Source organism: Castor canadensis, chromosome 3 (genome assembly GCF_047511655.1).
Source record: "Castor canadensis chromosome 3, mCasCan1.hap1v2, whole genome shotgun sequence".
NCBI classification, from domain to species: domain Eukaryota; kingdom Metazoa; phylum Chordata; class Mammalia; order Rodentia; family Castoridae; genus Castor; species Castor canadensis.
The window spans coordinates 190,145,459-190,171,557 of NC_133388.1; the positions used below are offsets into that span (position 1 = coordinate 190,145,459).

Here is a 26,099-nt window from a genome sequence, read left to right on the forward strand (position 1 = left end):
CACCTTCCCTGTCCCAGGAACACAATCAGCTGCGTCTCATGTAATCTTCATGAGAATAAATGAGGCAGGTAGTTATGAAGGAATATGGCCCGTGGGCATCCCCGTCCCGAGTGTCAGGAGCTCCCCTCTGCAGAAGGGAGTCAGAGTCCTGCAGCGGCCTTGAGGTCACTGGGCTGAGCAGGGGCAGGAGGTAGTTAGCGCCATCAGTCCTGAGCCTGCTTTTTCTTTTAGGGAGGCTCCGCCCTCTCCCCAGCAGCTGTCATCAGCCTCAACAGGGCTCAGCAGCAGGCAGAGGCCTTGGCCAAGGAGGTTGGCTGCCCCACGTCGCCTGACCAAGAAGTGTTAGCCTGCCTCCGCCAGAAACCTGCCAACATCCTCAATGATGCCCAGACCAAGGTAGGCACTTGTGTGCAGGTGGGGAGGGATGGTCTGTAGTGTGTTACAAATGGAAAACCAAGGTCCAGAGAGGAGGTGTGACCCGCCCACGCCACCCATTTGATAGATGACCAGCTGGAGCTGGGCTGCAAGTTCCCTGACCATCTCCCCTGTCCATACGGGGGCCAAAGGCCACAGTGGGCCACACGTGGGCATTGAGGGAGGCAGAATCTCTGCAAGTCAATGTCTTAGCTACAGTTGGAAGTAGTGATACAGATCTTACGGCGTCAGGGAAAAGGACATTACCCATGTGAAGGACTGTGGTGGGAGCTCAGTCATGTCACAGCCCTGTGCACTGAGCCTTATGGGCATGGCTTCAAAACTGGCAATGGATTTGTGCCTTCCCACTTCTTCAGTGGGAGAGCTGTGCACTCCTTTCTAGCCTACAAAGACCTTGCTCAGAAGCCCAAGTGTCTGGCTTCCACTGGCATTGGTAAAGGGGACATTAGCAAGAATGCTTATGTCACTTCACTGATGACTTGGTCCCCTCAGCAACAAGTCTGGTCTCATGGATCTGGAGTGGGTCTTGTCCTCAGTCCTCCTAAATTTGGGCTAACCTGAGTGGAACTAAAGCTGATTGATGTCACCTGTTAGCCACATACTCGTTCTTTCTGGGGTTCTGTTGTTACTTCAGTAGGTTAAAGAGGGCAGCTCTGGCAGGTTCTTCTGGGGACCAACCATTGCTAAGAGTGGGATTTGCCACCCAGCCCCTGGCACTGTCGCCTAGTGTCCTGCCTCTCTGTTTTTACGGTCATTTAGTCCTGGTTTCCCAATAGATCCCCAGCTGGATAACCAACATGGGGCATTCACTGTGGCTAGGACCTCAGGAAGCAAAGTGATGCAATTGATTATTCAGCATTATTTACAAAAGAGAAAAGGCAAGACGGTGAGGTCCATATGAATAATGGTACCCTTCCTACCATGCAGCTCCTGGCTGTGAGTGGCCCTTTCCACTACTGGGGTCCTGTGGTTGATGGCCAGTACCTCCGTGAAGCTCCAGCCAGAGCACTGCAGAGGCCTCCGAGGACCAAGGTCGATTTGCTCATTGGCAGCTCTCAGGATGACGGAGTCATCTACAGGGCCAAGGCTGTGAAGGTTGGTGGGGCGAGACCTCTGGAGGATCTGGTCCTCCAAGCCTGACTTGTGGAGTTAAGAGTCACTGGCTTACTTGCTTGTTCACAAAACAATAGCTGAAAATGACCACATGCAAAGACTAGAGGAACTTGGAGGTGGTAATAGGGGAGGTTGGGTTCAGACATTTTCAGGGAGGTAGGCAACACAGATACATCCAACAAGTCACAGCTATAAGTGAACTCTATGGAGAACTGCGTGCAGGAGCTGACCTTGGAGCTCAAAGCTGGGACCACCAGGTTCTGGGCTGTGGAGACAGATCCCTGTTCCATGCAGGATGCTGACCCTGCTGAGAACTGGGAGGAGGAGGGGGATGAAGGCTCTGTGGAAAACCTCACCATCTCCATCTTGGAAGGGCACCCTGACTCCAGTCTTCCAAGCTGGTTTTCTTAGCTTTCTTGGCAAAACATAGCTCTCTGCGGTGTGTTGGGAGTGAGCTGTAAGGGCTGCTATCAGTTCTTGCTCTGACTAGAAGATGCAGCCTGTGGTTAGGATGCAACAACTCTGGGAGAGGCAGAGTGTATCTCCTTGACCCTTGTCCTCCTGCTCTTAATCAAAGCCCTCTAGGAGGTCAGACCTGGGGTGCAGGCCCCCACCATGAAACCCAGGGATAGGCCTGCGATTGGAGGGGAAGGAAGGAACCCTTCCTGTGCACACAGCATAAGTCTATCAGCGCTATTGAATATAAAACAGTGTCAAAACTCATTAATTCATCCACACATGGTTCTGAGTTCCTTTGGATTACTTTATTTCTCTTGGGTAATATATCTCACTTTGGGAAATCTATCTTAGAGCAATAAAAGCACCAACTTTACATGATATATGTACAAGAGTATTTATCACAGCATTAATTATTGTGGCAAAAAATTGGGAGCAACTCAAATGTCCATTAGCAGGGAAATGATGAACTAAATTAAGATAATACAAACTATTAAATATTATGCAGCTGTTAAAAAGATGAGCTAGATATCTCTCTGCTGGCACAGGGAAGTCTGTGGCACATCACTAAGTGGAAAACAAAGATGTAGACGAGTGTGAATTAAGGAAGCATGCCAGTTTTTTAAAAGCAACCTGTAAGTATCTGTACATACATAAATGTGTGTATTTATATGTGTTTCATAGCAAGCAACTAATGTCGGCTATCAGGAGGTATGGAGGAGCAAGAAAGAATATTATGAATTAATCTTTACTGTTCCTCTGCATACATATATATGTCATATGCAATATAACCTTCTTGCATTGACTTATTTAACATTGTCCTGTGGGAGGAAAATGGGTCTTCATGTACTGGAAACTCATGCCAGTTACCTCTGGTTTTCAGATTCCCAGGAGCCCTGGGGACTTCTTAGACAGGGCACGTAGGGTGAGAGGGGACACCCTGGTAGTACTTCCGATACCTGCTCCATTGGTGGAAGTTCTACTCACCAGAGAGGGAGCCTTTGGGGCTGTGGTGGGCCAGAGCACAGCCCAGGATGTATTTCTTGACTTTTTAAGAGGGTTGTCTGGGCACGTGGCTACCTTGGGCCTGCCACTCCAAGCACTGTATCATTGGGACTTTCCTACTCTGTCCTGAATTTCTGAACCACTCTAGTTAGAGCCTGGATCCAGAGGACCACGTCCCCCCTCAGTGCCACATTTCACTCCTCTCCTTAAGTTCCCTCCTGAGGCTGTCAAGGCCAAGTTTCTTTGGTGCACTTGTGAAGAAAGACAGTAACTACCAGCAGGAGGCTCACTGCCCAAACCAGGCCGCTGGGAATGCATGTGCTCCAGGCAGGCACTAGAATAGGGTGCCTGCTGTGGGTGTGGCAGGGCCCCTTGCAGTCCTGTTTTGTGTGGCTGCCCAGAACCCCCTCAGGGCACTGGACACTTGCAAGGACATGCTGTTCACTGATTACACTGATCCTGTCTCACCACATTCTCTCATTCTCTCTGGAGTCCTCGTTGGTGTGACATTGGGTCTTATGACCCTGACTCCTCCCAGAATGCACCTGAGTGCTGCCTGATACAGAGGGTGGACTGGAAGCTGAAGCACGGCTTTCAGTGGTGGTCACTGCCATACGGACACCTGCACCTCCAGCCTGTCTGTACCTTCAGATTTTCCCCTCAATCTCTACACTGACTTTATACACAGTCTAGCCAACATCTTCACTTAGAAGTCTTGTAGCTTCTCTCCCTCATATCCACAGTGAACTGCTGGTTCCTCCAACCCCACCCAAGCCAGCTTACTCTCTTATAGACTTCTCAGCAAACAGCAATGCATCCTCTACAGGCTCAGGCTCAACACCAAAGGTTACTCAACTTATTCTCTACTATCCTACCAGCCTTCCATCAGCCCATCCAGGCAGCTCTGTCCTCAAAATGACCCCAGATCCCAACCCTCTCTCACCCGCTCTTCTGCTGGAGCCTCTTAATCCAAATCCCTTCAGTAGAAGTCAGGTCAGGCTGCCCTAGACTCAGAGTCCCCTGTAGCCTCATTTCAGGCAAAGTGAGAACCCCAGACCTTGCCGTGGCTTCCAGAGCCCTGTCCAATGGGGGGACAGGGACCACTTCCTCACCCTCCTTCCTGCTCCTCCCTCCTTGGTCTCCTTGCTTCTCAGTAGCCTAGGATCCCTTTGGTGCTCCTCAGAGATGCTGAGTACACTGCCACACAGGGGCGTGGCATGTACTGCTCCCTTTTGTAGAATGTTCCGTGGTAGCACAAAGCCAAATATCCTAATTGCAATAAATCACTGTGTCCACCTAAGTAGATTGTCAGGCATGTGTATCTAACCTGTCTGCTGAACCACTGAATGCTAACAAGTCACTTACTACGTGCCAGATGTGAGGACAGGTGTTTGGGTGCAAGTACCAATTGACTTCCTGCCCTCAGGAAGGTCCCAGGAAGATTAGGTAACTCAGAGCAAGGCAAATAACCAAGAAACAGACATGTGCTATGTGAGAGGTGGACATCCTCTGTCTGAAGGAGCTGGGCAAGTGTCACTGGGTCCCACAGTGTTACTGCCAGATGGGTGACACATGGTCAAGGACTGACCAGGACCGCTCCTTTGGCCATCTGTCAGCGGAACAGGATAAGAGCCCTAGACACCCTTGGATTGAAATCAGGAGCACAGGTGCCTCAAAGCCAAGTCTCAGTTTTCCTCACCATGAATTGGGACAGCATTGATAAATATCCTCACAAAGATGTTCAGAGGATGAAAATATTCTAGTGTCTGGAAAATGGTTGGAGCTCAATAAATGCTAGGTTTTTTTTTCACTTAATTCATTAATTTGAATAGAATGATTAGTAACCCTGATCCCAAGAATATTTGCAGAAACCAGGAGTACTGAGAATATATAATCACTGAATCATGACGTCTGACCTGAGACCAAGTTTCCAAATCATTGCACAGAAACATGTATACACACACACACACTTTCTACTCATGCTGACCTGCAGAAATGTCAACCAGAGCTCAACCCACAAGCACACACTGTTTGGGGAATCCCAGAGAGGTAGGGGCCTCCTACCCCACATTCAACCCCTAGACCCAACCATCACTATGGCAGACCTGCCAAATTTCCTCCAACCAAAGACAGTGGGTGGCTATGGGCTACATGAAGCCAGTGTGAAGACCCTCACCCCCAGCCACCCTAGGCCAGCTCTGGGCCACCCAAGGAGTCCTAAGCACACCCAGCCAAGTTAGCAACATACCCGTGGAGCCTCGGGGCTGCTGCTGATGCCGGGGAAGGTGGAAAGACTCCGTGCACAGAGAATGATCTTATTTCTGAAGTAGCAGCTTTCTATTGAAATTCCTCATCAGTCTCCGTGGTGGGGAATTTACCCCCTTTCTCTCTCTCTTCCTTACTGGTGAAGTTGACAGTCTGCCTACATTAACCCGGCATTCATTTGCATGATCAAAAGCAGATTTGTTCCAAGATGCAATGTTCTGCTTCCCCTCCAAGCACAGACATCTCTGAGGAAGGCAAGAAAAAATCAGCAGAGCACTGCTGCTGTGCCCTGGGCTTGGCTGAGAGTCGGCCTTGCTCGGGAGCAGGTGCAGTAGTGATGGGGGGGGATGTCTGGAGAGGGGGCCAGTCTGAGAGTTGGAAAGCAGCACCTGGCAACCAAGGCGCTGGCATGGAGCCCCAGCTCAGGAATATCAAGTCTTTGGTGACAGATTATAGTAAGAGGCACATGCAGGAATCCCCAGTGTGTGAGGAGATTTCTTTAAAGAGGCACTGTGCACCAAATCCTGGTACTCAGAGGTGGGTGTGTGTTTAGTCTGAACCCAAGCACAGCACAGATGTGAAATCAGAAAAGTGGGTCTCCATCCCTAGCTTTAGCCTTGAGGCTTAAGTAGCTTGTACAAGTCGGAGCTGTAGTTATTTTATCCTCCGAGAGGCAGAGTGAGCCTCCCACCTATTTACTACACAGTTGTAAGATAACATTTAAGAATGGCGACAGCTCCCACCACCAGGGGACTAAGCAGGGCTCCAGCTCTGGGATGTCCTCCACTCACACTGAGACAAAGCCCTCACAGCCTGACACTCCCTGTGGCCTTACTTAGCACTTTCTGAGGCCCTGGCACTGGGATTACCCCTTCAGAGAAAGCTGAGGCTCAGTCAGATGAGGTGGTATATGCCTGTAATCCCAGATGCTCAGGAAGCAGAGATCAAGAGGATCTCACTTCCAGGCCAGATGGCAAAAAAAAAATTTACGAGACCCCATCTCAACCAATAAGCTGAGTGTGGTGGCATACACTTGTCATCTCAACTATTCAGGAAGTATAGATAGGAGGATTGTGGTCCAGACTGACCTGAGCAAAACATGCATGACTCAAGTAGTAGAACACCCGCCTAGCAAGTACAAGAATTTGAGTTCAAACCTCAGTACTGCCGAGAGAGAGAGAGAGAGAGAGAGAGAGAGAGAGAGCTCTGAGTCTCAGAGGGTTGACTTGCCTCCCCCCCAAAAAAATATTAAATATATTTTATAACTGTGTTGGTATAATGATGAATGCAAGCTAAGATGGAATTATTATAACATTGTCAATATTATTACATGTTTTTCCTTCTGATTTGAAAAGACACTAGCAGAAAAATATTGTTTAGGTCCCTACAAATGTCATGGGTACTCGCTCTGCCATTCCTGATTGAGGAGTCCGTCCCCTGAGCCTCAGCACTGTAATAAGCAAAGAAGTGAAGTTATGCAGCACGTCATGGGAGCAGCCTTCAGAGATGTACTAAGTGCTCTGTGTGCCGGGCTCCTCCAGGCTCTGGGGAGCAGGTTCTAATGGACCAGATAAAGGCCCTGTCTCATGGAGTTTGTGTTCTCATGGGAGGACACAGATAATGACAGCAAGCAAATGCATTAAGGTTTCAGATCTTGAAATGAGCTCTGCAGAAAACTGAGCCAGGGTAATTGTAGAGGAAGTGGCAGGATGAGGGATGCACTTCAGGGGTGCTCAGGGTCCCCCTTGGATTGGGACCTGTATGGTGTAAGGAGACAGCCATGAGGAGGACCTGGTGCAGAGGCCTGATCACAGTGACAGTCTGGCTGCTCCCTGAGAGCCCAGAGAACCATAGTGGGGTGGAAGAAGTGGGAGGCACTGTAGGAGACAGTGGCCTCGGAGAGGTGACTTTACCCTCCTGAGGTGGGTCATTAGAGAATGTTTCTAAGTTAAGAAGTGATTCTATTGATTACATTGATTGACCCCTTTTTAAATAGGGGATTCTGGCAGCTAACTGATTAAGAACAGGGAAAAAGGAAGTAGAGATGAGATGGTGCTGCTGGGAGCTCCAAGGAGCAGGCTGGTCCCTTCAACAGGGATAACCATGTGGACCATAGGTCAGTGTATGAGCTGGGAGTTCAGGAGAGGGCTCAGAACTATATATTCAGATTTGGAAGAAAACCTGATGTCACAAAAGCCAAGAAAAGAAAGGTTTTCCAGAATGAGCTTTGATCAAATGACAGATGCCACCGGAAGTGGGGAGAGGTGGGACAGAGGTCTGATCACTGCACCAGCTGAGCATTGGCCATGAGAGTTCTCAATTATGGCCATTTCAGCCAGGTGAGGGGTGAGAGGAAGAGTCCACTCTGCTCCCTGAAGTCACCCTCTGTCCAGGGCTCAGCAACCCCTGCTGAATGCAAATGGAGGGCTTATAGAGCACCTGCTGTATGAGTTGGCCACTCTTCCCTGACCAGGCACTACTCCATGGCAAACTGTGTAGGGCTCATCCTCTACCCTCAGTTCCTGGCTGGCAGTAGGTAAGTCTTCAATGCGTGCCCACCATATAGACATAGGGGTGGTAGTGTCCCATCTCCCTGGGAGCGCTAGAGAATTCCAGGGCATCCATCCGTCCATCCATTCATAGTCTTGCAGGAAGGCAGTGAGCTCTGATGGACTTTCTGTGTTCCCTCGGGATTCTGCTCTGGTCTCCTCCTCTCAAACATGGGCGGCCCTAATCGTTCTGCAAGAGTTTGAGAGAATCCAGGGCACCAACGTAAGTTCTGTGTACAAAGCACTCCTTCCCCACCCACCTGTTCCCACAATGGAGGAATCCACACCTGCAGGAGGAGAGGGCAGGAGGGCAGGGGGAGCCCCTGGAGCAGAATCATCAGATGGGTGATAGAGTGCTGGAGAGACAGGGCAGCAGCCATGTTTCATCAGGGGATGGGTGCCATGGGATGCGCTGAGGATCAGAAACAGGACAGGAAGAAGGTTTTCCAGGTGAGCAAGAACAGGTGTGCAGAACAAAGCTGAACTGTTATATGCTGGTTTTGAGGGACAGCAATTCCAGGAGATGGGACATTTGGATAGAGGGTCTGAGGTTGGGCTTGGGGGAGATTGAGGAACCATGAGGCTAAGACATGAATGTCCCTGCCTCACAGGCACACATGGACACATGGGGAAGATCGGGGCATTCAAAAGTAGGCAGAGACCACAAAGGGGATTCCAGAAACCAGCTGAGGCAGAGCCAGTCAGGGGAGCGGAGCTGGGAGAGGATGATCGAGGTGGAGGTGAGCAGTGACAGGGTTCACTGGGGCTGCCAGAGGCCATGGGTGACCTTGACAGGGCCTGAAGATGTGGGAGGGAAGCCATATGGCCCAGAGGGATGTGTGAAGGAGTTTGGACAGATAGAGACCACTGTGTGGAGGACTCAGCTGGACAGCAGAGGTGAGGAGACAGGAGGCTCTCCTGCTGTGGCCTGCAGTAAGGGACGGTGTGTATAGTGAAGGTCCCAGAGCACTGGATAGTGGGGCCTGAACCTCAGGGGGAAGGAAGTTCTCCTCAGACCAAAGGGAGGAAAAATTCTGCTGGACCACTCCCCCCAACCCCCTAAAATGGGAGACCCCTGTGGGCCTGGGGAAAGCCAGCGGAGAATGCTGGAATTTGAACAGCACCCTGGGACTGGTGTGACCGGAACCAGAGCCAGTGAGAAACAGTGGTCTGTGGGCTCCTCACTAGAGCCTGCAGGCCTTGCATGTCTTGCTCTGTGTCAGTTCACATCTGTAAACCACCATGGATGAGCCTCCTCCAGCAGCAAACAGTGGAGTGAAGCCTCAATTCCACAGCCCTCCGGCCCTCCAGTCTCACCTCCCCAACTCCACTCTTCCCTGCCACACTGAGCCCCACCAGCCAGTGCCGCCCCCTCCCCTGCTCTGCTGGGGTCCTGTCTTTCCCTAGAGCAGCCCCCCAGCAGCCTACTATGCCAAGACAAGCCCCCTGGACTAGGATCCCTGAGAGGCACAGAGCAGCCTGGCTTGCTTACCGGTGTGAGCTGTCCAGGCACCATAGACACTGTATAGCTGCCTGTTGAACCCACAGGGAGTTTGAAGGTCAAGGGCCTGAAGCACAGTGTATTCACCCTGTCTCTCAGACACCACCGGGATGGAACATAGGGCATGGCTCATCTTCCCTGTTGATTTCATTTTAATCATTTACTAATTGCAAGGGAGAGAAGTGATTTTTTTTTTGGCTCCCACGTGTCAGCACTTTATAATCTTTTTTCATTTAATTCAAACATCAACCCTACTTGCTGACCTAGAGTGGAAGCACAGAAGGGCACATTTGTTGAACAAATGGACTCGTCAGAGATGAGCCATCTGAGGTCACGTTCACACTGGATCCACTCAGCAGGGCATTCAGAACCACACAGAGGCCCCTGCGTCCTTCAGGACCTCCCTAAATCCTGGCTTTCCCTTAAAACATAATAAGGACAGTCCTCCAAAAACACACAAGGAGGGCCTGCCAACTCTTGATAGCCCTTCAGTAGTCCTGCCTGCCACAAAGTCACTGTCTGAGGCAGGTCCTGCCTGTAATTACAGCTTGTGATGTCACAGGCAGTCATGTGGCAGCCACAGTGTTCTCCTGCTGGCCCTCTAATTAAACCAGCAACAGCATCTGTGCTCTGGGTCTTGCCAGGAGTATGTGTCATGAGTCTTACTGAAAATATGCCCTTTGCACTCCCCTGTACCCAGCGGGGCTTGAGCCCACACTCCTGCCAGCTCCAGAATATTGACTGATGAGACACCATGGACAGCTGGCAGCTCTAATCCCCTGAGAACAGGGAGCACCGATAAATTGGCCACCCTCAGCTTCTTGCTGTGACACTGTTCAGACCATGTATGACACAGGTCTCTCTTCTAGCAGTGCCCAAGTCTTGGCATGCCATTGCTCTTAAAACTCACCTCCCCATAGCAAGGTGGGATGGAGGAATTGACCATTCCCTTTCTTTTAGGGCCGGTCACTTTCTGGTAGTGATCAGAGGGAGGCCACTGCCCCTCTCTGAGGCATGGGCTTTCCTGACCATCTGAACCAGTCACAGGCTTGAATCTATAAATATCCAGCCATAAGAACCACAGATACTGTACTCAGCACTTTCCAGACACAGTGACATTTGAAAACATGACAGTTTGTGAAGACTGTCACATTATTGCTTCCATTTTACAAATAAGGAAATAAGAAATGAGACGTTAAGTACCTTGCCTGAAGTCACAAAGCTAACATATGACAAAGCTAGCATTGTAGCTCAGATCTTTTCGTTGTTACTGTTTTTGTTACAGTACTGGAGTTTGAACTCAGGGCCTCACACTTGTTAGGCAGGTACTCAGCCATATAAGCTACACACCAGCCCTTTTTGCTTCAGTTTTTTTTAGGATAGGGTCTCAAGTTTATGGGCCAGCCTGGACCTCAATTCTCCTATTTATACTTCCTGTGTAGCTGGGATGACAGGTGCGTGCTCATGCACTCAACATTTATTAATTGAGATGAGGTCTCATGAACTTTTTGCCTTGGCTGGCCTTGAATTGCAATCCCCTTGACCTCTGCTTCCCAAGCAGCTGGGATTACAGGCATGAGCCACCATGTCCGGCTCCAGATCTTTCTGCCTTTGAAATTCCAACCCAAGAGATTTGACTTCAGGGTCCACTCTCCAGTCCCACTTGAATTACCTCTACCCTGCACGGTGCCTCCATCATCATTCATCAATGTGCATTTGGTCCCACACTGAACACTGGGGCTGGTACGATCCCTGCCTGTCACCGATTGGAGACTCGGGCAGCAGGTAGATAACCTGGCCATCACAGCTCCTGGGAGTGTAACCCAGGGTCCTGATGTGCAGAGGCCCTTGCCTCAGCTGGGGATACATTCATCATGATCATTCACCTATACTGACCAGGTGCCAAGGACTGTTAACCTCTGTATGCATGGGTCATTGGAATCTGCCCACAATTCTGTGCAATAAGCATTTTCTGTCAGCTCCCTGTGTAAATCAGGAATGAAGTACAGATGGGTTAAGGATGTAGTTAAGGTCCCACAAGTATAGGGTGGAACCAGTTTGGACTCTGCTTCTCAGACATTGTCTGCCTGCTCCCTGCAGGAGGTGATGCCAGAGCAAAACTTTGACACCCCCACACCAGCGCTGCCTGGGCACCTGTTCTCAGGCTCCATCCCAGACCTGCTGAACCACAGTCATATTTAAGAAGCACAAGTCTGGTCCAATAGCTTCTACATCTGATGGAAGGGCGTTTAGAAAAAGGACAGCACAGGCGGAGCTTGAAATAAGAGCATATGCTCCATGCAAACGTATGTCCTTGCATGGCCTGGGGCCCTGTTCCCAGGCCCTGCAGGCCCTGCAGCAGCTCGGTGGGGTGACAAGAGTTGGGAAGAACTGGAGAGCAGTGTCTTGCAGGGAGGATGAACCTTGTGGATTCCATCCTACAGCCTCTGCACCCCAGGAGTTGTGGGCATCTCAGTCAGAGACTTCACGGTTTACCCTTTGTATTATACGTGAGCAAATGATGACCAAAGAGGGAAAGCCATTTCCTTGAGTGTGCACAGTACTTGCCAGAATAACCAGTGCCAGGACTCAGAGGTGCTAGTTCCCAGGCTTTCCTGTGGCTCCTTCAAATTAGGAATTGAATATCTAGGCAGCCTTGTGGTGGTGGTGGGGGAGACCCAATCAAATGCCTTTTCCCATATCCTCCAGGGCTCCCTGAACTGAATCCTCTTCTCCCTGCCCCACTTCTGCTCCAGAAACGGGGTTTGGGGCCCTCCCACAGTGCTTGAGGTGGTAGCATATGGAGTCCTTCATCTAACCCCTGAAGACAGTGAAGGGCCTAGAGGTTTGCCCACTGCACCCCTCTGCTGGTACTCATCCTGACTTCCCTGCTCATGCATCACAGCTGAGCAAGCAGGCTGCACTGCGACAGCGCCACACTGCTCTGCTGTTACGTTTTCTTGCACAGTCGTTCAAGACTGTGCTACCCATATCAAGAAATGAAGACAGAAATAAAAGCAAGGGGAAGAACGACCTCCCAGAAGGTTGCTGCATGGAGCACTCTTGGTTTCCTCCTTTGGTTTGGGGCCTTGCACTCATCCTTCAAGTTTCTAATTGAAGCCAGTGAAGCCCACAATTAATAAAAGTAGGTCTCTTTCATTAAGTGCTCCATGCCAGACTTTGAGCTGGATTCTTCAAAATGTTATCTCTAATTTTGAAGATGACACTGTAAAGTGTATTTTAATTAACTCCAGCTTGCCCATGAGGACCAGAGAGGTTAAGTGACTTGCCCAAAGTCAAACAGCTGTGAAGTGAAACCCAAGCTTGAGCTGCTGGCTTCTTGTGCTGAGGCTCCTGGTTCCTTACTACAGAGGAACAGCTACACAGGAGCCTGTGAAGGTGACTGCTGTATTGATCCTCATGGGAGGTGAAAAGGGACTGGGTTGGTATGAGCCTATCCATTTTAAAGATACCAGGCTCAGAGAGAGGTAAAATCTCTCTTCCCAAGTCTGGACCCCACAGTAACTCCCAACTCACTGCTCTTTTCAATGCTTTGGGCCAAGCACCATGGGCGTCTGTGTGCCGGGGCCCTGTGTGCTCATCACTGACATGGGCTGTGGTTAAGTTTCAGCCGGGTAAGATCTTGTTGCCCGACCCATGAACCCTGGGCTAGTGCCCAGATCCCACTGCCTCTTCTCACTGTGTGACCTCCAGGGCAGTGCATCATCTCCCTGTCTTGACTGTGGCATGGAAGTTTGATGACAGGATGCCCAGCTCCCATGGCCACCTGGACGCTTCAGGGAAGCACTTGGGAAATGCTTTGCACACAGTTGTAGCTAAGGGGAGGTGTGCAAATTGTTACCAGTGGCCTTCCTGTCATGAAATATGCTACACAGTCAGAAAAGACAGAATTGTATACCACAGATTCCCTGTGAACTACTTGAAGAGAAGCTCGTGAAGTCAACAAAACAGATCGCAGGTAGGCATGTTTGAACAGACCAGATTAGCCCAGCTCAGAGCGGAAACCTTCAGATATACTGTGAACACAAAGCGTAAGGGGATACCAGTGGGTTTATGGTGTTGTTTTGGGTCTGTGAGGGAATGTGTGTGTGCGTGTGTGAAACTGGCTGTGTATTTGTGTGTTTGATATGTATAAAATCTCTTTCTTACATGATCACAGTCTTTGATCATGGTCAATAATAATTTAAAAGTATGATAAATACTCGTGAATATTCATGTACTCACCATTCAGAATTTATTAGTATGTTTTCATGTTTGCTCCAGACTCCTTTCCAAGAAGTCAGATGTTATAGAGAGAGGACAGTGAAGCTGTCTGGGCACTTGGCTTTCACCTCAGCACTCCACTGGCCCCAAGGCTGGCACTCCTGCAGGGCCGTACCTGTGATCGGTCATTCTACCCACTGACCCAGGCACCTTGTTCAGCCAGGCTCAGTCAGCCATTCCCTGGAAGAGAGGCACTGTGAGGCTTGCTGCATCCTGCCCCTCTGATTCTAATCACCGTCCTGCACACAGGAAATCCTTTGAGAAGCAGTGGAAACACAAAGGCAAGGCATGGGGATGTATACCTGTAATCCCAGCTATTCAGGAGGCGAATACAGGAGAACCATGGTCTCAGGTCAGCCCTAGGTTCAATCCTCAATACTGCAAAAAAAAAAAAAAAATTAAAAATTAAAAAGGAAGAAGCCGTGTAAACACACAGAGCTTGCTGCAAACGCACAGGGTGTGCTGATAAGCAGGCTCACGGTTTACATAAGACCCTTGAAGTACGTAAACACACGTCCTGGGCCTGTCCAGGGGCCCAGTAGTCTGCACCACCCACCCAGAGCTGCAACCCTGACATTTGCTGCCCCTTCCCTCCAGAAAGAGGAAGCTGAATTCTGAAGCAAGGAAATAACCCAACCTAGACCCCAGGGTGCAGTGGCAGAGAGGGAAGGAATGGGAATGGACGGAGAGAGAGAGAAAACAAGAGAGCGAGAGAAAGAGAAGTGCACATCTCCCATTCGGACATGCAGTCCAAACTGTAGCACACAGTTCCTGACCATTCTTTGTAAAATAGCCCCAGCCCCAGTCTTCCCTCCACCCCTTGCCCTTGACCTTCCTCCCAGAACCTGTTCCCTGGTGCACTACACATCCCTCTGCTTGTTCCTATTTCTGTTCACTGGAACATGAGCCCAGGAGACAGCAAGCCTAACCAGGTTCTCACGATGGCCTGGCAGAGCTGGCCTGGAGGCAGCATCCATTTGTACTTCAAATGACTGAGGAAGTAATGGGTCTGAACATAGCTCTCTGCAGGCCAGACCAGTTCTGCACCAGGTAAAGCCACTGAGACACAGGTGTGTGACCTTGCTGGCACCGTGTCTAACATTGAGTGCACTGGGTACTTCACTCTGACAGTCAGTGGACTCTTTTGGTCCTGCTCTTAACGCTCCCACTTTCAGGTAGGGAAAGAAAGGCACAGGCAGGTTCAGCCACTTGTTCAAACACAGCTGAAAGTTACATGGAACTAGAATTAAAACCCTGGTTCTAGCACCCAGGTACTTTATCCATCTCTTTCTCCTTCTCAGAACATTCTACAACAAAATTTGAGGGACACTGACATAGGTATTTCATGTCTTTTTTTTTTAGCAATTTGAAGAAAGACAAGGCCGGACCAATAGCAAAACAGCCTTTTACCAGGCTCTGCAGAACTCGCTGGGTGGCGAGGACCCGGACGCCCGTGTCCTGGCTGCTGCCACATGGTATTACTCCTTGGAGCACTCCACAGATGACTATGCTTTCTTCTCCCGGGCACTGGAGAATGCCACCCGGTAAGCTGCAGAGGGCACCATTCGGTTGCCTCACGTGGGTGTGGGTCCAGGTGGTGCGTGGATCCTGAATACAGACCAAGAGCATTAACTGAGCACCTACTTTATACTCTGCACCCCTCCTTCAGCCCACCCCACAGTGACAGCCATCAAGAGCAGCCGTAGGGGATGTGGAGCAGACCCTGCTGCCAGGACCCCTGTCGTAAAGGCACAAGGACAGCCCTGACTCCCCTTAGAAATATGGGAGCAGCAGAGACACCATGAGTGCCCACTGTGTGCTCCATGAGGTATCAGTGCTTAGCCAATACTTATGGAGGATCTACTGTGCTGACTTCCCTCTGGCTGTCCTCAGGGTATGGTGACAAGCAGGCCCAGGGACAGGGGCATATCGACAGCTCTGCAGACGATTCCAGTGCAGCCAGAGTCCACCCAGCATGTGGGAAGCAGAGGCTGACATGGCAGGTTTTGTGTCCCCAAGGCATACTGGCCCTTTCGCTGTGGACTACTGTTGCTTACACCATCTCTCCAACCCCACTCGCTGCTCAAGCACCTCTCACTTGGGATGTCTGCTCAGCACCCTCCCCAAGACAGTCAGAGGCTGAACCCCACCCCTGGCTCTGCTGTCCCCAGCATCCCTCTTTCTATACTACAGGGTCAGGACTGACCTGTGTCCCTCTACCAGTATCAGAAGCTCACTGAGATAAGATTGATTTCTGTGAGCACAGCAGATGCACAAGGAATGAGGTTTATTGGGCAAAGAGTGACAAGCAACCATGCTACAACTCTCTTTTCCTTTAGAGGCCTTGAATATGAGACTACAGTAGGGCCTGGAGCTCTTTGGTCACCTTGGCCTTCACTTGTTCTCAGTTTCCCTTCCAGGAAGATGGGGTCAGGTGGCAGCCAGCATCCTATGCCTCCTTTGCCCTCTCCCTCTAGCAAGTCCACACTTACCTTTCGCTCTCTGTACTTGGGGATGAGGCCAATGTTAAGGCTCAGGTGCCTTGCTGACCTTGACTGTTGGGAAGGGTCAGCTGGAGGGTGTTAATCTGACCATCTTGCATGACCTTCCCACCCACAAGGCCATGGTTCCAATTGGAGGATCACTAGTTCAAAAGGAAACCTTGTACCACCCTCATGGATCTTGGGGTCCAGAAAGCCTTTAATTGTACCTCTAGTGAACAGCTAAGTTTAAACCAAGCTACCCACAGCTATTTATGGAGGCCCAGCCCTAGGCTGGTCTGTGAGAACCCACAGATGTTCAGACCCTGTCTTTAAGAGGCTCACAGTTAAGTAAGTGCTGTTCCTGATCTGAGTGGTAGAAAGCACAGGGTCAGATCTCTGAAACTCCAGTTCCAGGTCACCTTCATCTGGCTTCATGAGCAACCTGTGCCCTAGTGTAGGAGCTGAGACCCGAGAAGGCAGTGTGATCACGGAAGGCTTCACTGGGGAGACAGACTCAGCCTCCCGCAGCTTAGACCCTCATTCTTCCTGGCCAGACCCAGGTAAAATGTTCTCTTAGGCCTCCCTGCCTTCAGTCTCCCGGCAGTGTCCCTCCCAGGGACAGGACTGATCCCATCCCTGACCTGCTTGCAGGTGAAGCAGAGCTGCCTGTGTCACCATTCCAGAACCACACACTGGGCCTACTTGGAGCCCATGACTTTCCAGCTACTCCCAGGCTCACCACACATTGTCATATCCAGGACCATGAAAGTGATGACCACCCTCCTTAGTGGGGGCTTCCATAGTGTCCTTAGCCTTGGCTTTGTGGGGCAGAAGACAAGGCTGGGTCCCCACTTCTCAGCTGAGAGGGTAGAGATGAGGGGGATGAAGAGACCTCTGAGCATCTCACCTGATCCTTGGGTCGTTTTGTTTGTTTGTTTTTGGTGAGACTGGGGTTTGAACTCAGGGCTTCGAGCTTGCAAGGCTGGCACTCTGTCACTTGAATAACAGCTCCAGTCCATTTTTCTCTGGTTAGTTTGGAGATGAGGTCTTGTGAACTATTTGCCTGGGCTGACCTCAAACCTTGATCCTTGTGATCTCAGCCTCCCAAATAGCTAGGATTATAGGTACGAGGTGGCATCTGGCTTTATACAGTGTCTTGATCCCAACTCTCTAAGTGAAATTAATGTCACAGGAAGGGGTTTATCCTTGGGCTTCTTGATCCCTGAGGTACTTCACCGTGGACACCGATTTTGGTTCATTACATGCTGTATCTGCCTCTTCTACCACTGTGGCATGAAAACCACTGGGAGAAGAGCTGGAGGCTGGGGAAGGGTGTGTTGGCAGGCCTGTGCTAGTGACTTTGGGAATGATGGAGCCCAGAAGACCTTGCCTGGGAGAGGCCCTTGCCTGGCACAGCTGTCCATGGAGCTGACCAGACTCCCTCCTCTGTCCTTTCCCCAGGGACTACTTCATCATCTGCCCCATGATCGACATGGCCAACCTCTGGGCAAGGAGAGCCCGCGGAAATGTCTTCATGTATCATGCTCCCGAAAGCTATGGCCATGGCAGGTGAGATGACTCTATTATGGTTAGAGAAGGAAGTCTGCCAGGGGCCCCGTCACTGCTGTAATCCACAGTGAAGAAGAGAAAAGAAGGCAGGACGAAGGTACAAGTCCTGGCTTAGTGACATGGGACACTTCACTAATCTCTATATACCTCGGTTTCATCATCTGAAAAACGGAGAGTGATGATATAATAGCCTTTTTATCTCACAGGCAAGGAAAGCAAAGTAAGAACTGTACGAAGCTTTGTGAGGGATGACGCCCTTTGGAACTACAGTATTAGTTATTAATTGATTGACGTGGTTTGGGAGGAGGCCTTTATTGATATTAATGTTCACACTAAAGAGCATCAAAATAGCCATGTCACACTGAAGTACTTTTGGAGAGACATCACACTTCTCCTAGGTCAAGAAAGTAGTGGCACCCTGGTGGCAGCCTCCAGACAGCATTTATGGGTGACATTGTCCCGAAAGCAGGTCTCCAAAGAAGCACAATGGTATTGTTTTGTTTTGTGTAAGATTGGAAGCGAGGCCTGCCATCTGTGCAAGGGCACTGACCACCCCGGCCCACAGTCTTATTTCATATGCCACAGGGAGCTTGGGGGAAGCACCAGCTTCCAGGTGGGGGCTGAGCTCACCACTTGCCATTGTGCCATCTCAGGTAGCCTCTGTGCCTGTCAGATCTGCAGTGTCTTATCTGTAAACTGAGGCAATAAGGTCCCCTTTTAGGGGAATTACCAATATGGCGGCCATAAATCATGTAGCTCATGACAGAGCTTTCCCTAGCATTACTTTGGGAGCATCTATGGAAGTCTTATAAGCACATACGATTTATCATTGTAATTAGCATTTATAGTAGTCTGGATAATGGCCACCAACACATATCCAGTCCCAGTCCTCAGAACCTGAAGGTGTTAACTCATAGCTGTCCTCCTTACTTGTGGTTGAGCTTTCAGAGGTTTCAGTTACCACAGTCAGCTGGTGTGTCATGGCTCCATGATCCTTGTGACCATATGTCACCCTTCAAAGGCTATGTAAGATGGTGAACAGTAGCTTAAGATGAAATCACATGGCCTGCATAACTTGCCTCACTTCCCCTCAATGCATAGGCACTATGCTATCTCATCTAGTCAGCAGAGGAAGAAAGGGAGACAGAGACAATAGTAAGATATTAGAGAGACCACATTCACATAACTTCTATTACATTTTATTGTAATTGTTCTTTTTATTATGTGCCTACTTTGTAAATTAGCTTTATCACAGGTTTGTATAAAAAAACAGTTGGAGGAACCCACAGGGTCGTGGATATATCCTTGAAGATTAAGGGGGCACTGTTTAAAGAAAAGGGGCCTTGGGAGATGTGATTAAGTTCAAGATCCTGATTTGGGAAAACCATGCTGGATATTCCTGGGTGGACCCCAGGCAGTCACAAGGACCCTACAAGAGAGGGAGAGTTAGTAACATATAAAAGGCAGATGATAGAAATGTGGCCATAAACCAAGGAATGCCGGCAGCCACCAGAGCTGGAAGAACAAGGAGTGGATTGTCCCCAAAGCCTCTGCAGGGAGCAAGTTCCTGCAGACACTTTGACTTTGGCTCAGTGGAACTAATGTGGCACTCTGGCCTCCAGAAGTGTGAGAATAAATTTCTGTGGCTTTAGGCCACCAAATGTGTGGTAATTTGTTACACCAGCCACAGGAAACTCATATAGTCCTTGGGCCATTCTAGTCAATCCCAGGCACTTCTTCTTGACATGCTTTCTCCAAAGAGATGATTCAGTTTTCATAGCACTCCACAGAAACATGCAGAATCTTTGAGAGTTTGGCAGGTGAATGAGGTTCTCCCGACTTTATAGATGGAGAGCTTCTTAGACCACTTGGGCTGCTGTAACAACATACCTTAGACTGGGTAAGTTATAAGCAGAATGAACTTATTGCTCATAGTTCTGGAGGCCCAGGTACAAGTTCAAAGTTCCAGCAGGTGCAGTGTCAAGTGAGGACTCGCCTCTGCATCATACATAGTGCTTCAGGCTGCATCCTCCCATGGTGGAAGGGTGAACACACTTCCTCAGGTTTTGTTAATAATGGTGCTATTCCATTCACAAGAGCACCAACCTCATAACTGGTCACCTCTTAAGACCAACATGGCAGATTGGTTCTGAATGTGTGTACCATGAGGGGAAGCAGACATTCAGCCTGAGTGTCAAGGATTTCAACATAACCCCCACAGTTGAGCAGCTGGGTTGTTACAGCAGCAATCTGTCATTGTCTCTCCTGGGTAGTTTTAGAGCTGTGACTTGCCATTGCCCCTCTGAGCCTCCACATACTCTTTCCACTAAAACCTGTGGTCTTTATGTCTCATCCACCTCCTAGAGTAGTCAGCTGCTGGCGGTGTAGGTAGGAAGGTAGATGGCTGGCTGTGGTCCTGCCAAAAGGCAAGGAGGAAGGATTGATGAAAGCAAATAAATGGAGCCTGGGACCCAGTGGGATGTGACCATCCACAGCCAGGCGCTTTCCCCTAGATCAAAATTGATGATGCCTCTTGATGCCAGACCTTCAAGTGTCACTCTTGGCCCCATTCTCTGGTCCATGCCTGTCTTCCTCCCTGCTGGGGCAGGGAAGTAAGGGGAGGAAGAGGCTCCACAGTTAGGCCAGCTCTTAAGCAGACTTACAAAGCCTATACTTTTGGTTCCCAAAATTTACAATGGCAAAAAATAAATACATCAGCACACAAGGGCAAAATAGTCAAAGTACAACAAAATGAAGGCTTGTATGATCCCGGTCAGAACCAATAGTGTTGGGTTGCCCAGGGTTAGTGTCATAGGCAGCTGTGACATAGGACTACAAACCAGGTGGCCTTAGAGTAGCAAAAATGTATTGTCTCATGTTCTGGAAGCCAGAAGTCTGAAATCCAGGTGTCAGCAGAGCAGCCTCCCTCCAAAGGTTCTGGGAGGGTGTGTCCAGCCTCTCCTGGCTTCTGGTGGCTCAGGTGTTCCTCACCTTGTACATGGTGACCTTCTTCCTGATTGCCTTCCTCTGTGTGTGTGTGTGTGTGTGTGTGTGTCTGCATCCAAATTTCCCTTCTTTTGGGGACGTGAGTCATACTGGTTAGGGCCACCCTAATAACTTCAGTTGAACGTGGTTAGCTCTGTGAGAAAGACCCTCTCTCCAAACAATGCCCCTTTCTGAGGGATTGGGTTAGGACTGGAGGGGACACAGTTAAGCCCACAGCATTCCCTCTTCTTTAGGACAACAGAGCCCTGCTCAGGAGGCTCCTGAGAAGGCTCCCCAGCGTCCCCACAAGAGTGACTCTTATCAGAATCAAGTGGTATCCATGGGAGCTGTGACCAGTTTGGGCTTCTCTGCCAGCACAGGGGTACATGGTAGGTGCTGAGGAGATGGTTTTGAGGGATGGCAGATGAGCCAAGCCCCTCATTTGCCAGGTGGGGAATGAGTCCTTTCTAGGTCTGTTTCTAGGTCTAGATAGAATGGAGGGGGGAGGTGAGTGAGGCTGGAGCTCCATGTAACCTGGGACCAGACCCTGGTGAGGTGAGAATGAGATGGTGGTCTTGCATCCAGCCCCTCTCTCTACCTCACAGCCTAGCTCTAGTGACATTTCAAGGCCATCCTGAGACACAGACATTTCAGATGTGGCTACATGTGTTAGAGATGAAGCAGTGTCCTGGAAACAGGCAGGGACTCCTGCATCCACTGCTTTTAGTGAGACCCATATTCTCCACTCTTATAGCAGAGCACCCTCAGGCAAGTTGGACAACCCCCTTTGTGACTCAGTTTCTTAATCTGACCAATGGGCATGACAGCAAGACCTCCTGCTGGTGGTATGATCATTGGTTTGTGTATAGAACGGGGTCTGGCAAACTGCAAGTGCCATGAGTCCCCTTACTCTCAGCCATCAGAAGGTTTTGTTGACAACAACCTGTGCAGACAGCTTCCCTTCCCACCCGGTCACAGTGGGGCCGTCTGCTTAGTAGATGCTGCAGTCAGCGGGTGACAGATCACACAACAGAACTCTGTGATGGTTGACAAGTTTATCCTTTCTTCCCACAAAGACCTCCCTCCCCTTCTCCCTCCCACTTTCCCTCCTCCCCCTCTGTGCCCTGGAGCTGTCACATTTCTCATTTTATTTCTGGCTCAAATCTACACACTTAAAATATATGTGTGTGTGCTACATTGCCAGCCATCTGTCTCGTGCCTCTATTCCTGTTAGCATAGGTTAGCTTTCTTGGTAGCAGCCAGGAACAGAACAGGATAAATTACTGCTTCTTCACAGACCTCGCCGACTGGTCACAGAGTGACAGCCTGGTTCTCTAATTGCCTGCTGCAGGTGGTGAGATTTTCACCCCAACACTGAGCGCAAACCTTAGTGAGGAAAGAGAAGCTGGGATGGGTGGGTCAGAAGACAGAGATATTAAGATCCCAGGGCAAGAGGAGTGTTGAAGACTCAGGTTCAAGGTCTCATCTGCTCTTTCGCTTTATAAATTAAGAAACAAAATCCCTGGGCTATGTGCCAATCACAGAGTCAGTAAGTAGCAGTGCAGACTCACACCTGCCTCCTGCATGCTCTTCAACTGCACCCACTTCAGCCAAAAGCTGATGGAGTGCCTGGAGTGGCAAGTCACTTAGCCTCTCTGAGCTTCCTCAGTGGTACCTGGGGAGAGTAATAATATGTCTTATTGGGCTGCTGGGAAGGTTCAGGAGGATGGGACCTGAACAGAGTTTAGCTCAAGGCTTGCGTCTCCTATGTGCCCATGTGTGTGTGTGTCTTTGATTGCCAAGGCTGTTGATGTGAAGGTTAAATCAACTAGAGTTTTTATTTTATCTCTTCCATTTATTATCTGTTTGCATTTGAGCAAGATCCTTTGCCTCAGTGTCCTCACCTGTGAAGTGGGGACAGCTACTTCCACTTCCTCCTGCAATAATGCATGTTCAATACCTGATACGCTGTAGACATTCAATATTTGGTAACCAGAGTTAGTTTGCTTTTATGGGAAAAAAAGACTTTGATAGGAAAAAAGCAAACACAGGAAAAAATGACTAGGGAGGGAGAATTTCCTCCTTATTAATTGTCCCGACTGTAGAAAACAAAGCTGTAAATTCAGACTTGATGTTTTGTGTGCCACTGTTCTGCATTCTAGACACTTCTGTGTATTACGGGGGCCTGGCCCATCCCAGATCACAGTGTTATCTTTCAGTTGACTGTCTTGCTGAATTTTCTGCAATTAGCAAATCCAAGAATATATTAAGTGGCTGAATTCTTGAACTAGGTTCATTGGCCTGGCCACATCCAGGGTAGAAGAAAATCAATCATTTTCTGAAACTGACCGCTCCAGCCCATGCCACACGAGGTTTACTGCACACATGTTCTACATTGATTCCACAAAGGTTTGCCCCACACCTGTCAGGCCCAGGCTCTCTTGCAAGTCCTTGAGGTGGGTCAGCCTGCAAGGCACAAGGAGGCGGCCCTCCTGGGCCCATGCCTACAGCTCCAGGGGGCTGTGGATGCTGGGGATAGACAGTATACAGGGTCAATTTGCAGTGTAGGTTCAGACGGATGCACCAGAAGGAGGAGCACCAAGGTGCCAGAGTCAGCAGTGAAGGAAGAAAGAACCTTCTACAAAGGTGGTATTCCTCATGAGAACTGTGAAATGAGTGGGTATGACCCTATTGTAGAAGCGGGCAGTGAGTAATCCCAAAAGCATTGTCAAAAGCCAAGACCCTGGATTGGGAAAAGTCTACTATGTTTGTAGACAAAGAAGGCCAGGGAGAGCGGTTGGAGGTGTGGGGAAAAAGGAGAGAGTCTTGTAGTTTACACAGGCGTTTATAAGACCTAGAAGGCAAAGAGATAGCCTTTTCTCTGGGTGAGAAGGGACATTACAGAAGAGTTTAAAAGGTAGGTTATGTGGAACGAATAGCAGTCTTTTCATTCACACTCAAGACATGGCACTCTGAAACACTAAGTATGTTTTTTCATTATTGTTAATAGAATGTAGATAAAACCCTTGCTACCAGTCTGGTGGTCAATTGGTCAGAAAAGCCCATGAACACAGGAAGTTATGAACAGTGGTTATAGCTTTGACCCTTATGCATTTATTGTAAACTTACGACCCTGCAGTCCCTTCCCATCTCTGGTTTCAAGGTCAGCCCGAGGATGAAAATGCTGTGTGGGGCTCCCCCTCTGAAGTTCTCGAAACACCATAACCCTGCGGCATGGGCTTCCAGTGTGGGGTTCTTGAGAGCAGAACACCAGCGTGACAGTTAACTTCACTGCACCACAGGATCCCAGTGCCAGACACAGCTAGACAGACAGCGGCTCTTGGTAGTCAGGCAGCCCATTTGATGAGAACAGGCGTGCTGTCCCTGGAAAGCTCGGATTTTTCTGGGTGTCAGTCGAGAGGCTTAATGAAGGGAATGAGATGTCCAGGTTATTCTGGGAAGCCAGCCAGAAGCTTTGACTGTTCTGCAAAAACAATGACCACACAGCTTTGCCAGGCTCTGGGGAATTCAGGAAGTACACAGAGCATGTCATTTGGGATGGGACTGTATGATATAAAGGAAATTGGGATCATGTTTAAAGGACTGAATAGCAAATCCTGCTGTAAGACACAAGCCATTCGCAAAACATGTGACTTACTTCTGGACTCATAGGCTGACTCTGAACTTTTGCATTAGATTTTCCCAAAGTGAAGCATGCTTTCCAGCTTCGAGTTATACTTGATTTAATGGCTCCCCAACTTCTCAAGAGCCAAAGAAAACTGGGAAGCAGGACCTTCCTTCCTCCCTGCTTCCTAATTTCCTCTGGAGGAAGTTTTCCAGAGATGCTTGCCACAGATAAGCAGGGAAGTATGTTTTAGGGAGGCAAGGTCCACAAGCTTCCTTCACAGAGGGAAGGACAGGACAGAAGTCCCTGTAACTGCAGGCTCTCCATAGCTCAATCAATGACCAGCTGGGTGCGAGAGGACTTTCCCCATCCAGTCTCTCCCCATCACCAGCTGGACAACTTCTACCACATGAACTATGTCTGGGTCTGGTCTGTCAAGAAAGATCTTTCTGGCCCCCTTCCAGTTGGAGGAGAACCCAGACTCAGCACCTCCTACCAGCTGAGGCCACTGTCCCTACTCTCCTTGGGGCTACCAGCACAGTCATCCTATCTCCTGACAAGCCCCAGACATGTGTGGGTGAGGTTGGAAGTGGAGCTCAAATCCAGGGCTGTGACTGTACAGTGTAGAATTTCTGGAGTGTGGCCTCGTGTGGCTCACTGGGGTGCAGGCTCAGTCTCCCTCTAAGCCCACAGCAGCACCAGCAGCACCAAACAGGAGCTGAGCAGTAAGGTTGGGGATATCATGGGAAAAAACCGATGTCCTGTCTTTCCTGGACAAGGCAGTGAAAGGCATCTTCTCGCGTCACTCTAGAAATCATTGTAAAAGACATGTGGCTTTCAATTCACTGGTGTAGCAATTACCCATGCTCCCAGCCCCTAGAGGACATGACCTTCAATTCTGAATTCCATTCTCCAAAGCCTACAGGACCTCGGCAAGCATGTCACCTTGTGGTTCCTACCCTTCAGGGTTTTCTGGACCTTCAGGGTTTTCTGGGCAGGGAAAAATCCCCATTTCACTTCTCAGCATGACACATGTGTCAGCAGGACCTCGGAGGCCCAGAGTACCTGAGAGGCCATCACCTACCACATGTACCAGCTCTGTCACCCTAACTCCCTTGTGCTCAGCCACACTCTTGTTCCTTTTTCCTGCAAAAGTAGAGCCCTCTCCATGGCTTCCTGAAAGCCCAGCCATTACCCAAAATCCTCCCCACTCTGTCCACTCACTAACATTGCTCACCCATCAGGCACAAGTGCACTGTGACCTTCTCCCTGTCCACTGGTACTGTCCACATGCACACACACACACACACACATATATTCACACATGCACAAACACACGTACATATACACATGCATGCACACACACATATACACATGCACACATGCACACATATATGCATATACATGCGCACACACATACAGACTTGTGCCTGGAGCTATATGGCTGGCCAGTTCTTTCCACACTAATTAAATGTAACTTTACCAATGTCACTGACATTCATTCTTCCTTGGATGGTAATTTCTAGTTTTTAGAGAGATTTCCTTCCATTCTGTGTGTGTCTGATCAGGGATAGTCAGCTCCATTTCATTGATAGATAAGTGAGGCACAGAGAGCCCATGGTAGAAACAGCATAGAGCCCAGCTTGCCTGGATGGGCCAGGAGCTCTTTGAGAGCCACATCTGCCTCTCCTGTGACTGTGAGAGGTCCTAGCTGTGGCTTGGGCATAGTACTAGGAAGCTGTCAGCATAGGGGCAAGTTCCCCTGAAGCATAATTACCAAAGAAAACAAAGGACGGCCAGAGCCAAATGCAAGCAGCCCAACCACATTC

At 49.5% G+C, this 26,099-nt stretch overlaps 2 protein-coding genes across 4 annotated transcripts in view; one reads left to right on the plus strand and one right to left on the minus strand.

The window, feature by feature from the left end:
- Sla (Src like adaptor) overlaps positions 1-9,448 on the minus strand; it is a 62,063-nt gene extending 52,615 nt beyond the window's left edge. For 2 of the 3 annotated variants that reach the window (XM_074069261.1, XM_074069259.1), the window contains exons 1-2: positions 9,316-9,448; positions 5,258-8,013 (exon numbers count right to left, since the gene is read on the minus strand). The gene's annotated coding sequence lies outside the window, so the exon portion shown is untranslated. Of the gene's footprint in view, positions 1-5,257; positions 8,014-8,110; positions 8,236-9,315 lie in introns of all 3 variants that reach the window. The other variant, XM_074069260.1, reaches the window with a different exon arrangement.
- Tg (thyroglobulin) overlaps positions 1-26,099 on the plus strand; it is a 222,818-nt gene that overhangs the window by 190,317 nt on the left and 6,402 nt on the right. The window contains exons 42-45 of the mRNA XM_074069262.1: positions 232-396; positions 1,363-1,530; positions 14,971-15,152; positions 17,553-17,660. Of these exons, the coding sequence (XP_073925363.1) occupies positions 232-396; positions 1,363-1,530; positions 14,971-15,152; positions 17,553-17,660 (623 nt within the window). The remainder of the gene's footprint in view (positions 1-231; positions 397-1,362; positions 1,531-14,970; positions 15,153-17,552; positions 17,661-26,099) is intronic.